The sequence below is a fragment of the Xyrauchen texanus genome, chromosome 20 (genome assembly GCF_025860055.1).
Source record: "Xyrauchen texanus isolate HMW12.3.18 chromosome 20, RBS_HiC_50CHRs, whole genome shotgun sequence".
Classification (NCBI taxonomy): domain Eukaryota; kingdom Metazoa; phylum Chordata; class Actinopteri; order Cypriniformes; family Catostomidae; genus Xyrauchen; species Xyrauchen texanus.
In genome coordinates this window covers 23,886,437-23,902,521 of record NC_068295.1, presented here as the reverse complement: position 1 = coordinate 23,902,521, position 16,085 = coordinate 23,886,437, and the positions used below count along the sequence as shown (strand labels likewise).

The window sequence follows — 16,085 nt, the reverse complement described above, 5'->3', positions numbered from 1 at the left end:
ATTTGTTTCTAGGATCTCACTATGTTTCTGGTACAAGCATAAGCACCACTGCGCTGCCACAGTTTAAATTGAACTCATGAGTTTATTCTAAATTGATTCAGAGAATCGATTCAGAATGCTTGGAGAAAGAATCATGATGCATCAGAGAATAGATTTTTTTGTAAGCAATTTCAGTCATTTCCGCTAACTTCTGCTAGACTTTTACTGTTCGAATTAGCATACTACTCTTACTAGTTCTGCAATATATAGATATAAAACAAGATGGGCTATTTGCACTTATAGGTAAATAGACAATCCAATACAAACATTTGTTAGATTAGTATGATAGCATAATATTTCGCCAATGTATCAATTGGTGGTAGTTCTGCCATCAGATAGTTCTCGTTGTTTACTTCATGAATGTTTCTTTGACCTGTCCATTTGAATCTCAGGAAGGTTGTTGAGGTGTGGTGAGTATCAGAGTGAAATAATTAGCAGCATGGGAATTTTTAGGTTTGTCTCCATAGCCTTTGTTTGTGTCCCAAGAACCAGCTCAAAAGATTATTTTTAGCACTGTGGATTTTATTGCCTCCTCTGGACGTGCTATTTTTCTAGTGTGCTCCAGTGCATGTGTGTGTTTACCCAAGACCATTTTTGTTTTGTCCATGCTTGGACTGAAGCTTGGTCACACAAGTTCACACCCAGCGTGGACTCGCCCCATGTCTTTACAAAGCTCATACTCCTTTTTCCGTCCTCCCATGTGGGGCAATTGCATTCCCATAGCCAGTCATTATATGCACAAACACACTTTGTCATTTCCTTAGTTTGTCTCAAGCAGGGATTGCAGTGGTCCAGGCTAGTATAACTGAATAAAAGTGCCATGGGATGTCAGCTTGTCACTGGTAAGCAAACGGCCAAGACTTAGGATAAGTGGGCCACCACATGAAAAGATACAAGTTCAATCCATATTCCTGGTGCTGTATGTGCCTCTGAGTAAGGAATAGAACAACTACTTTATACACCTAGTACTAAAGTTAATAGTTGGACACAGTTGCTAGGTCAACATTTATTCCACATCATAGCTGTTACTATCTCAGAAATGCAAGCACATCTTGAATGCCATATCGACCAGTCAGCAGAACTAACCGTGAACCAGAACTATTCATTTTATAATAGCGATTATTCAATAACAGATTGCAAAAATTACCAATTAATACATAGAGTCTCTTTTTATTTTTTGTAATACATACCTCTAATAGTGGTGTCATGCTCTCCTGGATGTGGTATGCCTGTCATGGCATGTGAGTCTTCAGAGTCAGCGATATGACCGTCTGGGACTGCAGAGTGAATAGAGAGAGAGAATATGATGTTGATTGGCTTATGTTGTCAAAAACATGGCACATTCCCTAAGGAAAGTGGCTCTGGGAGTTTAAAGCCATCTTACACCCGAGCATGACTGCTATGTGCATTTTCCATTTCCATTTTTGAAATATAACTAGCACCTAATAAAAAGTTAATTCTAGGGCAAATGGTTTTCATAAAAATTTATGTCAACATATGTGGACAACGGGACAAATTTGTGACCAAAGCATAAAAGTAATATTTTTTAAATCAATTTGTTTATTATGTTTCCATGAGTGTTGATTATTCATGTTTTTGAGACGTTACAGACATCACAGCTGATTTTCTGTAAAGTTGCTTTGGAACAATGTATATTGGGAAAAGCGCAAATAAAAAACTATTCAAATAAAAATTATTTGACTTGATTTGACTTCTATGTTACAAAGTTTTTTTTTCTATTTTGGCAACAAAATCTAAATGTTCTCTCCTTACACTGTCAATCAAAAATGCTGAAGCATTTTACCAATCAGAAATTAGTATAATTTATTCTGATAAAAGTAATGGCCAGCATCCAATCACTGCCAATCATGTTAAAATAAAATGATACATAAATAAATTCTGAATTTAAGTACTGATTACCATTGTCCCATGACTGCCAACCATGTTGAGTGGTTCAAACATCATCAGTAGCCTGAAACTGAACTTTTGATTGGAAGATGAAAAGACACAGGATGCACCCTTGCTCCCTATTTAGTTAATGACTTAACCTCCAGTGGGCTGTCTGTCTGCACTGGTCTCAAAACAGTTTGAAATGCACCTTATTTTCATCCTAACTCCATATAAAGCCTCTGAAAGCAAAAAACAAAACAAAGAAATCTAAATGTGATAATGCACAGAAAATATTGTATTTCAAATGAAAACCTTGTGCTATTGTACACATAATTGTACATTGTGATTAGCATTGTTGTGCTTTACAATAAATCCCACAAATTAAACAAGATTAAACTTGAGACTCTTTTCACTTAAACTGGTTTTAAGATAAAAACTTAATTAAGATGTAGTTTTATTGGTGTTTCTCCCAAAGACAAACTCCACTGTGATCAGCGCCATGTTGTTTCGACACATGACTCCGTCCATTGAATGTTTAACACTTTACTGACAGCTCAGAGTCTCCTGAACTGAGTTCTGTTGGTTTAAATTTAATTTAATTATGCGTTGCATATAGCGAAGCCAAAATACAATGTCCACGCATGTGTATGTGGGATCTCACAAGGTTATTGATGCTACTAGTATAGAAACAGAAGTCAATGTCAAATCAAAGTGTAAAAAAACTTCAAGAAACTGTGATCCCCTTGCAGAAACAAACCACTTTACTGACTTATGAAACAGCAACTGACCAAAGGAATGCACCTTTTGTTCTTGCTTCCAGTTTCACTTTAAACTCTGTTCTATAAGATTATTGTATAAGCTCATCATTACCTATCTCCTCACAGTTCTTCCCACTGTGCCCAGGGCAGCATCGCCATAGAAGTGCAGTAAATATTTTCTGCTTTTCTCTGTACACTGGGCGAGTGGATAGCTTGTACCTGCATACAAATACATAGAGAGAAATATTTCACATACTATACATGTTTTTAAAAAGTCAACAACTGTTAAAATACTATTCAGCCATAACTAAGTCAGACATTTGTATGTTGATTCCCCTGAAAACATTGGTGTTTGATTGGGCATCTCAACCAGACCGATAGAGCAATATTGGATGAACAAATGGTGTGAATTTGGGGCAGGACTATCTGCTTGTTCGGCCAATGGCAGATGTGGGAGAATGTTCTGGAAATCTTTTTTTTAAATAAAGAGTAATTATTTTTGTAAAATCATTTGGTGACATTAGTGGAGCAAAAATGACATCCTTCATCTTTAAGGTGTGATATATTTATTTCACTTACATCACCAGCTGGCAGTCTGGAGTACCATTAGGACATGGACTCTGGGACTTGATAGTGTATTTTTCAGTTCCACAGGATACTGCCACAGAAACAGCACGCTTGTGAACAAACGCACACCAATTCCTGGAAGAGACAGTGAAAGTATGTCAGCCACACAACCTAATGTGTTTACTGTACAGTTAAGAATCAGGAAGCATCCATTTAGGTCAAGGCTAGAGGTTCATTGTACTAATACACTTAGCAGTAATACAGTGTGCTTGTGTTTAGCTAGACCTTTTCTCTTAGTTCTCAGGGTTAAGGCTAAAGATATTTCATTGTCCAGAGGAAAATATCAACATATTTATGACACATTAAGCCCTCTAATGTATTTTTTGGAATGTATCCATGCTTTTCTCAATTAGTTTGATTAATCAATGGCTAGATGTTTTCCTCAAAGTTCTTGGAATATAAGCCATTTACTGGGATTAAAAGTGACCATAATAACCAACCCAGGGTTAACAGTGTCCCTATTCCCAAGTTTTAAAAGACAGGAGCACAGGGTTAATTGAAATGTAAAAAGGTCTGTGCATTTCTTACCAGTGTTTATGTGCTGTTTTTTATAATTATATGGCACATTTTTGCAATTGTGTCAGCACATTGTGTCCACATTATACACCTTTTTTGGCACATAGTTTCATCCTTTTAAACCAGGAAACAAAAAATAGGTCTCTTGCAATGATGCAAGGATAATGGTGCTGAAAGCATGGCAGAAACCCTGGCATTAGGTCTTCAATCAGAATGGTAATGAGCAGTGTTGAATAACTTAAAAATAGTAATCCATTACAAATGACTAATTATTTATAAAAAAAATCTGTTAATTTAACTTATTTCTTATAATTGAAAAAGTAATCACATTACTAATTACTTTAAAGTTACTTTCAAAAAACCTTTTCACTCAACACATTTTCTTGTTCATTGTTACTCACAAGTCATACACTCAGCAACTCACATTTCTCCTTCACAATGACTCATTATGGGGCCATAATTCATGTATTCTACATTAATAATATATTAGAAATAAGCTTAACTTAACTGTAAACAGATTACAAGAATTTAAGATGTAATTCATAACACTACCTTTTTAATAAAAAAGTAATTAAATTACAGTAACTAATTACATTACAACAATGTAGTGAGATGTAGTGTTTTTTACTGGTGGGACGTGACTCAAGACTCAAAAATGGGTTCCAGGTCTATTCTCAAACAGGTGGTAAAAACTATTCTATATGCAAATAATAAAAAACTCATAAACTCATATAATTTAATCATAAACAAATTATATAAACTTTAAAAAGGGCAGAGAAAACGTTTCTTTTGCTGTTTCATATCTTTTGCTGTTGAAGTCAATGGCCGCAAATCGACACAGTATTTTGTTGCAAATTCAACGGTCACTTGGTAGACAATTGGTAGCCCATATTGGCAAGGACACAGTCAAGGTCAATTTATTTATAGAGCACATATAAAACAAGTGTATACCAAAGTGCTGTACATGGGCACATAAAACAATGAATTAAGGGGAAATAAAAAAGATTGACATTAAATACAATAAACAATACAATATACTTTCGAAATAGTAGATACATCTTCAGACGTGATTTAAAAATGTGAAGTGTAGGAGCAGATCTAATGTCCAGAGGTATGTTATTCCATAGACTACGGAGAATCGACACAATCCACTTTAACTTCAAGCGTGAGCATGGTGTATGCAGGAGAAGGTTATCAGAGGATATGAGAGTCCTGGAGGATTGTTGATGACTAAGGAGTTCTGAGAGATAAGATGAGGCTAAACCATTAATAGCTTTAAAAACAAATAATAACATTTTTAAATGAATCCTGCATTGGACTGGTATCCAGTGAAGAGATGCTAGAACAGGTGAAATACTTTCCCTCTTCCTTGTAGCAGTCAGCAAACTAGCAGCTGCATTTTGGACTAACTGCAAGCAATACAGAGATGAATGACCAAGACCAATGTACTGTACAATGCATTAAAATAGTCGAGTCTGGATGAGATGAAAGCATGAATAACTATATCCAAATCCTTAAATGAGCGCAAGTTAAATAAGGCACATTCTTACCAACATAAGCACATGTTCCTACCGAATGTTCCAGTACCCTGACATCGACCCCGTTCTGCTGAGCTACTGACAAGTGCCATCTCCCAATAGACATTTTTGCATTAATTCAAATGTGTTTACCTGTTCCTGTGGCACGACTGATAGCACATTAATTAAAAATGGATTCCTCTTCAATGTATAACATCATCTAGGACTAAAAACAATTCGCTTTACAATTCACTTCTGGCACCCCCTGTGGACATTTCACCCAGAAACTGGAGCTCACATGTGCCCATATGTTCAAAAACACTTCCTGCTTTGGCCACTGTGGAACACAAATTTTCAGTCAACACACACAGATTTTAGCAGTAGAACTGTCGCCGAATTCACAGTGCCAACATTGGCAAGGTTTCGTGACACACCCTCCTCCTTGAAAACCACAAAACTATGCAAGGTAAAAGAAAATATGACAATGACTACATAAAATACAGGTTACAAGTTTGGTGTTGGGTTGCCACACAATTGCCACTGTATAATCTGGATCCTGAAGAAAAACCAGTTGAGAACCACTGTTGTAAACAAGCCCCCTCAATGTCCCCTTTTGACCTGGACAAGCCAAAACTGCTGGTTCCAGCACCAACTTGTTTCATGCAAATATCCCATTGCCCCATTAGGAGATAAACAAATTGAAAAGTCACCAACACCACAAAGGTAAAAAGAGGTACCACATCACAGGTGTGGGGGGATTGGTTACATACCCTGCCTAAGAGAGACAGATACATAGCATGACATTTCATTGGCTCCAGCTGTGAGGTCATATTCCTGGGGTCATGACAGTATTGATGATGATGATAGTGGGCTGCAGTTCATTTGACAACATTAGAGATGATCAAGTATCAACCCTTGACCCTAGTCTTTGTTACTGATTATAATTAAAACGTTTACAATGACAGGAGATCAAGAGGTCTGTTGAAGTTAATGGGTGGACAGATAAGGCCTTGTGGACCGATGTTTTGATAAAGGGGTTATTAGGAACATCAGCCTGCAATTGGCTGTTTTTATTTGCCCAACTCTCTTGATGTATGACTCATCATCCATAAGTAAAACAGGTCAAAACCTCTCGCTATCAACCACTGCCAAATCGAATATCACTCTCACGTCTACTGCCGAGTCTTAAATTGTTTTGGGTGTAATTGTTCAGTCTTTGGCCAAGGGTTAAAAGCATTTTGTATGAGCATGAGAACGAGAAACTCTGTATTCATATCTACATTAATCAGACACGAATGTAGGCCAGATAAGGTCAACTGGCCCGGTACTTTTCAGTAGAGATTTAATGACTAAACGAATGGCTGCACGCCAGGTTGAGTTTTTGATTTCTGTAACACATTGGTTTGACTCAAAACTCATGACACATATAGTGAACATCTCCAGCAGATCCATTTGGCTGACTAAAGCTGCACTTCAGTCATAAGCCAAAAAAATTAATAAAAACAAATAGATGTACTTGTTTCAACACGACTGGTCCTTGACTTGGAGCCAAGGAGAGATGTAAGCACTTAAAAGCTATATAAGGACGATTAGCAATACTTGATTAATTTCAGACCTTTAAACTATGAAACTTAACAAGCATGACTTGTTCTGCAGTGAGCTGTATAAAGAAGGTATGAACAGAGTTTCCAGGGTTCCTAATTAAACACAAGAGGATGACACTGAAAAATTGGATACCATAAACTGTTTTTCTTACATAAACAGTTATATCTATCTGAATGCTTCTGTCCAAATAGAAAAAACAAGTTAACAAAAAAACAACTCTGACACATTTCAGTATTCAAAAATGAAAATGGACTGAAATTGTACCTCTATACAAGGCATTTTTCTTTTTGCCTGGAGTTAATGCAAGGAGTATTTGAGGCATTATGTACGTGTCTGTTCCCCTGAAATTACGTTTGCCTTGCTCACTAAGCTGACTGTAATATGCCTGCTGATTAATAGGATCTGATGGTAAAGGGATTAAAGAACTCAAGTCACATCAGAATAAATACATGGATAAAGCATGTGAATCATTATAGTTTACAAGCCCTGATTTTGCTTCATTCTGGGGCAAACTGGGATTATAGGATTAAAGGATGCCGTATTCCTTCTCGTTGCCTCCTTCTCTGGCATATGTTATCTTCTATAACCCCTGGTGTACACCAGCCACCTTCCCCCAATCTGCAGACTTAAGACTTGCTTTATGTCACTTCCTGCCATCAAGTTCTATGGATGGACATCTCTGTAAATACAATGCTTCTCTGCAGATTGGCCTGTTCCTGTCTTGGCACCTCATAGGAAGGAAGTGTTTGACATTCTCTTCCTCATGCAAGATTCCCTCATCCTGGGATCCTCACCCAATGAAGATACCCACGGATTTGCACAGATGGACACTGACATGACCTCTATGCATTTGTGTCATTGGTTTCCACTGATATTTTCCAGAGAGTATCCTCTGTAAATTCTACTATCTACGTGAAATTAAGTGAAAGCCATAAAATATAATGTGGAAAACATGTACAATCTGGTCCAAAGGTTTTAGACCACATTCAAAATCTGAGATTCAAATTGAATTAAACCTTGAAATAAACAGAGTGCTTTATTATGTTGAAAAATGTAAGTAACAATAAACATTATGGCTTTAAATGAGTGCAAAATATTTAAAAATCTGCTTAATTCTAGATCACTAATAATCAGGGGCGAAAATTTCATCAAAATGTTGGGGGGGACAATAAACATAACAATTCTCAAGAGCAATTTTTGAAGGGGACACCAAGGTTTTTTTGTTGTTGTTGCCCCGTTTGCATTTGTATTAATTTATTTCTTAAACAATTACAACCCCAGATGTAGAGAGTGTGTTAATTGGTATAATAAATTACCAGGGAAGCTGAGATGATAAAATTATTTATAATTATGCTTTGACATTATAAAGATCAACATTTGTAGAGCAACACTTCAGGCAGGATATTCCACCATTCACAAACTTCAGAAAATTGTGCATCATGCATGAGAATGAGAACACAACTATTTCTGGGCTTAAATGATACAATAACTAAATCAATGTTTAGTTATTGTATCATTAAATCTCAAAAGGATGACAATTTGGACCCCATGTGAAAATTCTCTCATCATTTACTCACTCTCATGCCATCCCAGATTTGTATGACTTTCTTGCTGCAGAGCACAAATTAAAGATTTTTTGAAGAAAATCTCAGGTCTGTAGGTCCATTCAGTGTAAGTGAATGGTGACCAGAACTTTGAAGCACCAAAAAGCACATAAAAGCAGCATAAACATAATATATACAACTCCAGTGGTTTAATTTATGACTTCAGAATTGGTATGACAGGTTTGGGTGAGAAACAGATCAATATTTAAGTCATTTGTTGATATAAATTCTTCTCTCTGCCTAGTAGATGGCAATATGCATGAAGAAAGTGAATCACCAAAAACACAAGAAGAAATTGAAAGATAAAGTGGAGATTGACTGAGCAGGGAGGAGAATTAATAGTAAAAAAAGGAATTAAATATTGATCTGTTTCCCACCACATCTATCATATCTCCTCTGAAGACATGGATTAAACCACTGGAGGCACATGGATTAGACTACTTTTATGCTGATATATGTGATTTGTGGAGCTTCAATAATTTTAGCACTGATTCACTTGCATTCTATGGACCAAAAGAGCTGAGATATTCTTCTAAAAACCTTAATTTGTGTTCTGCAGAAGAAAGAAAGTCATACACATCCAGGATGGCATGAGGTTGAGTAAATGATGAGAGAATTAAAATGTTTGGGTGAATTATTCCTTTTTAAGCATGATATAGCCCCTGTACCAAACAACTTTTCTCATGCCTCCTCTACATCCTCTATTGTTCAGGACATGACATGCCAAGTGATCCTGCTTATATAGCATTTTTTTTTTGCATTCCTTGCATTGTTTGAACGTGTTTATGCACTACAATAATGCTCGGTTGTCATTAAGGAAAATTTAGACCCTACACATAATCTGATTTTAATGTAATTGTTTCATACATTATGATTTAAAATGGTGATCAGTGTATTGAAAAGAACATTTTAATCTTCATTTCTGTTATCATGTCTACCTTTTATTTTTTAGAATCAGATTCATGTAGTGTTTATTAGGGATGGGCATTCATCAATAATTTGGTATTCTAATATTTAAGCTCATAAAAAACATAATTGCTTGAGAAAGGTAATTAATGAGAAAGTTGTAAAATAATTGTTTTAGTCATAAAGTTTGCGTCACCATTAAAAAAAACAAGCTTCAAATTATATTAAAAACAAGCTTATCATGTCCTGTGTTTTTAAAAAAAATATTTAAACAAAAAAAAAGGAATAGAATGAAAGCATTTAAGCTCATGCAAAGCAAATAAAAAGAAACCGCTAATGAAGTAGACTGACGCAGTAAACATACAGGACAAACATAAACAATTGACAAATATTTGTTATGTTTATATTGTACCTCATTTGTTTGTTGAGATAAACAAGCATATCCACGTGCTCAGTAAACTATAGTCATCTGTAAACATCAGTTTAAATGATGGAATGTCCCTTACCTCAGAAGCAAAGTCTTTCTCGGATGCCATGTTTGTTGTTTACAGAAGCGTCGCTGGGATTAAGTTGCTATTTGGACACTGCTTTCTGATAAGCTGCACATATAGGAGAGTAACATGTACACCGCTTATCCAGTACATTTAAACAGGAACCCAGCTTTCTCACAGTAAGCCACATTCTCACAATAACCTGCTTTTTTGGTGTCCATCTGAACATACTGATAGAACGGTTTGCTCACCAAATGCTAATCAATTGGTGTCCACACTCAACAGCGCCACCCAGTGCATTCTGTTATAACTGCCAGTTTTAGTTTGTGTGTTCAGGAATTAACATGCATCTCACTGTATATATATGGCCAGAAAAGCAAAACTTTGCGAAATTCACATAGTATTTTTACTATTCTAATAATTATTGCATAATTAATATTCAAATATTCGACTACTCGTGCACATCCCCAGTGTTTATCATAGATAAGTGATGGATTTTAAAAGTTGGCATACAGTGTTCATTATAATGGGGCATAGGTTTTGCAACTCAATACTTTCTTTTAATTAAATGACTCTTTTACATTTCTGAGTTTGGAATGTGAAAGTAAACTATAGAACTATGATATTTGAAAACCCATCACAGCAGTCTTAACTTTTTTTTAAATTAATGCCAGGGTTATGTAACAAAGAATAATGCTATAAATTTACATTAAATTACTAAAAAATATTGATGTATTCAAAATATAAAAAAGGTTTTCCAGATTCAATGTATGCTGGAAGCTGGAAAATGTGTCATCACAGTCTGTGAAAGAGGTCCATTAGAAAAATATAACAGAGGTATTTCACTTTTGGACCCCACTTTATACAGCCCTGCATTAAATTAAATAGCTTTGAAAAACAAATGATCAGTGAAACTTAATCCCAATTTCTGACATATTAAGGCTGAATATCAATGAAGGATTTTGTTTTTCTTTGGTTCTTGTTCAGGCTTCTCCTCTCACTTCTATACAACAGCTGCAATAGATAACTCCCCCCATCAATTTCATGTTTTTGATTAGTCCAAGAAATAAAGCATATTGTATAAACTAGTGTAGTGATGCATTTATAAAGAATTGAGCACAAAAGGAAAGGCTTTCTGAGTTATTGTGGTTGGCTGAGACCCAGAAAATAAGTTGTATGCAAAATGCAAAACTCCTTTCAAGCCAGCATGCTAGAGCTGCCTCCTCCTGAGGCAGAGCCAGGATGAAAGCAGATTAACTGAAAAACAAAGCAGACTCTATGAGATAGGATTTGAAACAAAGCAATGTACATAAGTAGGTATGGAGAAAAGTACACCCTCGCAATGTCAGGTCAGAACATCCAGATGAAATCAGGGGTGTTGGATGACAGAAAGGATATGTGTCTTGACTATTTGGCTTTTGCAAAACAAGATTTAATTTCATGAGTATTTGGAATTTGTTTAAACGTTTGACAGCTGTTTTTGTTCAGACAAGACAGCTTGACGTGTTCCTTAAATTAAATTTCTATTTAAAATATTTGAATACCTTCTTATTGATTTTCCAGAATGGCACAAAAATGTATCTTTGTTACGCTGATCAATTATGCCCCCTTCATGGGTTTTCCAGCTCAGTTTGCTTGCAGTCTCCAGTTTTCTGTACCTGGACATTAAACTCTTTTTTTGTCTCCGCTTATTTCTTTCTAGTTTTTCAGAGTTGCTCATGTGTTCTAAGACATCACATTACTAAAAAAAGGATCTTTTCTCTCATTCTGAAACTAAAACCTCCCCTTAAAGGAATATTCTGGGTTCAATACAGGATAAGCTCAATCGACAGCATTTGTGGCATAATGTTGATTACCACAAAAATGTATTTCAACTTTTTTTTTTAAGAAAAAAAAAGAAAGAAAAAGAGAAGCAAAAATCGAGGTTCCAGTAGGCACTTACAATGGAAGTGAATGGGGGCCAATTTTTAAAGTTAAAATTCTCACTTTTAAGACATAAAGGATATGTGTGTAAACATGTTTTTAATGTGATAAAATCAGTCACAAACCCTTTCTGTATAAAGTTATAACCAATTTTACAACTTCGTTACATGATGATGTAATGTCAACAAACCCTAAAATGACTGTACAACATTACAGGTTTAACAGAAGAATTAATGAAAGTGCTTTTTTAAAATTATAAGCTTCACATTTCTGTTTAAACCCTCTAAGAATTGGCCCCATTCACTTCCATTGTAAGTGCCTCATTGTAACTTCGATTTTTTCTTTTTTAAAGAAAAGGAGGAATGAGTTGAAATTTATTTTAGTGGTAATCAACATTTACATTATGCCACATATGTGTTCAATTGAGCTGAACTTGTATTGAACACAGAATATTCCTTTAAGTCCACAATTTATTTACCATTTTTGCATACGCTAAGCTAGGCTTAAATTAGGTAATGTATTCATAATTCATAGGATAGTTCACCCAAAAATTTGTAATTATGTTGTAATTGCCATCATCATTTTCCTGACCCAAATGACCATTTGGAACATAAAAGGAGCTGTTTGACAGAATGTTAGCCTCAGACACCATTCACTTTAATTATATGGAACAAAAAAATAAAAATGCAATGAAAGTGAATGGTGACTGAGGCTAACATTCTTCCTAGCATCTCATACTGTGTTCTACAGAAGGAAGAAAGAAAGGCATACAAGTTTGGAACAACATGAGGTTCAGAAAATGGTGTCAGAAGTTTCTGAAGAGTGCTGTCCACATGCAATAATGCATTGTATCATCTAGTTGCCATACAGCAGAGTGCCAAAGATCGGTTGCATTCCTAACCACAGATTTTCCCCATTCAAACATATTCACTCTTTCACATTGAGTGCCTAATGCTTACCGTTTAGTACCCTTAATCAAGCCCCAACCAGATGTTCTTCCTTTATTCTCAATGACAACTGTTTTAAATAATAACACTTAGAGAACCTATCTGTTCAGGGTTTATCTCTAGGTTGTTTTCAAAGATTCAAGCATGCTGCTGAGCAATTTGGGGTGTAATGTATGCGTTGAGGTAATGAGTGACCCAGTCACTCGGCTCTCATGCAAAGATTAAACTGAAGCTGATCTAAAAGTGCAGGAAACACTCATCTCCTACAGTATGTGTTCCAGGTAATTAGAGTGAATTACTATGGATTATCTTGAGCTAAGAGAAAACATATGGGCACTCCTGACACTTTGAGGAGATGTGGGGTCAGAGGAGATGTGTTTGAGTACACAACTTCTTCAGTAATATGGGTACTTCTAAATGTTTGCTGAAACACTTTTCATATGTTTAGTTTCTGCATCAACTAAACATTGATTTCAAAATAGATGGAGGAGATAAGAAACTTGAGGAGGTCAGACAAGAGGGGTTTGATTTAATGGAGAGGAACCCTGCTTGACTTTGTTTTTATAGCTATTGCTTCACAAGCTTCTGGTCTGCTTCAACCTGGGTGGCTCCCCAACACAAATAATGAGCTCCAAAACATGTAAACTAAGTTTTTTATGACATGCATCTAATGAGGCAGCTCATGAGCGGCAGCCCTCTATGTTTTCTACCCTAAACATACAGTTCCCCATGGCTGAAACCTCAGGAAAATAACTTTGTATTATGAAATCATATTTGCATAATGTGAATCAAATGAAGCAAGGATGATGAATGAATCCCAGACTCACTTAGTGAACCCAAAAATGAAAATTATGTCCTCATGTACTCACACTCATGTCGTTCCAACCCCATGTGACTTTCTTTCTTCCGAGGAATACAAAAGGAGATGTTAGGCAGAATGTTAGCCTCAGTCTAATTCACTTTTATTGTATGAAAACACTGAATGAAAGTGAACTACTGCAAAAGTATGTTTTTGTCCTGTTTTCCAGTAAAAATGTCTAAACATTCTTGAAACAAATATATTTACTTGAACGCAAAGTGGGATAACATTTAAAGTGAACTTCATGCTTAAAACAAAAAACATCTTCCAAAGGGGTAAGAAAAATAAGCTTGTTTTCCCTTTGAATTACGCTTAGTTTTTCTTTTTTTTAAACATAAACCTTACTAAACTTAGTTAGAACAAGAAAAAACAAGACTAAATGTGTTATATCAGTTTGCTTGTCAAGTAAATATATCTTGTTTTAAGAATGTTTAAGATATTTTAAAGATTATTTTTTGTAGTGTTGTCAGTTTCTAACATTCTGCCTTTTCATACTGGTTTGGAACAATACAAGAGTAAATAAATGACAGCAGAAATTTAATTTTTGGGTGGACTACCAGCTTAACTGACTTTATATTAGAGGATGAGGTATGGCAACATTTACCCAGTGCGTAGTAAAGAGCCCTTGGTCCCAGTTTCAGATGATGGATCCCCTGCTTCCTCAGGCACATCTGAAGAGGGAAGTTCATGGCTGGGATCTTTGTGTCCATTACCGATAGGATAATGAGGAGCTCCATAGACTTCAGGGCTCTGCTGTGCTCCAAACCCTACCAAGGGAACTCCATGCCCCAATCCACCATCGTGCGACATGTCCTTCAACTCTTCCTCATCCTCTACCTCCGGGTCCCTGGCTCTGACTTCACAGCGTGCTGCAAGAAGCAGCCCCAGGAGTAGTACTGCCAACCTCAGCATCACCATGTCTGTAAACACAAAAGAAACTGCCACAATGCACAAGGCTGAGACGGGATAACAAGTTGTTTTAAAGCTGTTGCTCTGTTGTTCCATATAGAAACTCTCCACCCCCCATCTCGCAAATGATCCTCTAGCTCCCTCCCATCTCCTCTCAGTCAGTCCACTCCCCTCCGTTCCCCTCCGTTCCCCATGTACCCCCTCTCCCCTCCCTCTTGATGGTTTCAAAGACCTCCAACAATCCTCGGAAATGAAGCCAACACCCACCTCCAGCTTACTCCCTATGGAAAGGTTGCAGAGATGTGAACAACAAGGCTGGTCAGCTCTCAGGATTACAAGCTCAAAGGAGCTGGGCATGCTCTTAGAACACACACACACACACACACACACACACACACACACACACACACACACACACACTTGTCTGCACAGCCAGTGAGGAAGTAGTCAATTTTTCTTGGCTGATCACTAGGACTTTTACACTCCTATCACCTCTTTCCATCTTGCTACTCCTGTCTCACTCTGGGCTAAGTAGCTAAGGAAAGGGATATTAAAGCTGAATGTGATCATTTAAAAAGTATATTGGTGCAAGATAAAAGAGCAATGTTTTTTTTGAGGAAAAGTACTCTGTTCAAGATGACAGCCTGTAAGGCGAAATCTTCTGCATTTTCTCTGTCCTTGATCTTTTTTCTCTTTGTCTCTCACATACTCTAGGGGGCTCTACATTGGCAGTAGTAAATGAGAAAATTAGGATTTATGATGTTTGCTGTTCAGACAAAAGATGAAACTATGTTGTAGTTGAAACAGTATACATTTCATGCTTACCATACTTAAAGTAGATGGAAACACGTTTTTTTTTTAACATCGATCAGACCTAAGTTTGTCTAGAGCTGATTTTGAGGAAAGATATTTATATCATACAGATAAGTTTTGTGTTTGTGTGTGCGTGTGCGTGTGTGTGTGTGTGTGTGTGTGGTACACTATAGTTAAGTGAGCTACTGTAAAATTTCACAAAAGCTTCCTATGGGTACATTTTGGAACATTCTTATTTGGTAAAACGATCTATACATAAATGTTTTTCTTTTATTTTTTCATTCTAAAAATGCAAAATGTGTTCTTTTAGGGTTAGACAACAGAAATTATAATTAGCTTTATTATAAAAAACAATTGAAGTCAGTGGTATTATCCCATTTAGATAGATCTAAATTTACGCAGACTATGTTGTGTAGGTCATAGATGCCAAGGCAGGTGTTACTCAATAGATGAAATACCAGTAGATGGCAGCAGCATAGCATAAAGTGAAAACATGTACAGATCCAAAAATAGGCTACTCTTTTGGAATACTGCTTGTTTACCAAATGGGAGTACATATTCTAGTTAAATTAAAATTACCATAATTTCAACATTCATATTGCAATGGATTGAGAATGATCCGATATATTCATCATAGTATGCCCTCAAATCCTCAAACTAGTTACTTTGTCAAGAGAAGGT

At 36.2% G+C, this 16,085-nt stretch overlaps 1 protein-coding gene across 2 annotated transcripts in view; it reads right to left on the bottom strand.

Annotated features, from left to right (window-relative positions):
- The window catches only part of mmrn2a (multimerin 2a), a 30,047-nt gene extending 15,346 nt beyond the window's left edge, over positions 1-14,701 (bottom strand). For both annotated transcript variants that reach the window (XM_052150525.1, XM_052150524.1), the window contains exons 1-4: positions 14,287-14,701; positions 3,267-3,389; positions 2,800-2,906; positions 1,230-1,316 (exon numbers count right to left, since the gene is read on the bottom strand). In XM_052150525.1, coding sequence (XP_052006485.1) covers positions 1,230-1,316; positions 2,800-2,906; positions 3,267-3,389; positions 14,287-14,687 — 718 coding nt within the window. In that variant the 5' untranslated portion in view covers positions 14,688-14,701. The remainder of the gene's footprint in view (positions 1-1,229; positions 1,317-2,799; positions 2,907-3,266; positions 3,390-14,286) is intronic.
- Positions 14,702-16,085: the final 1,384 nt, after the last annotated feature.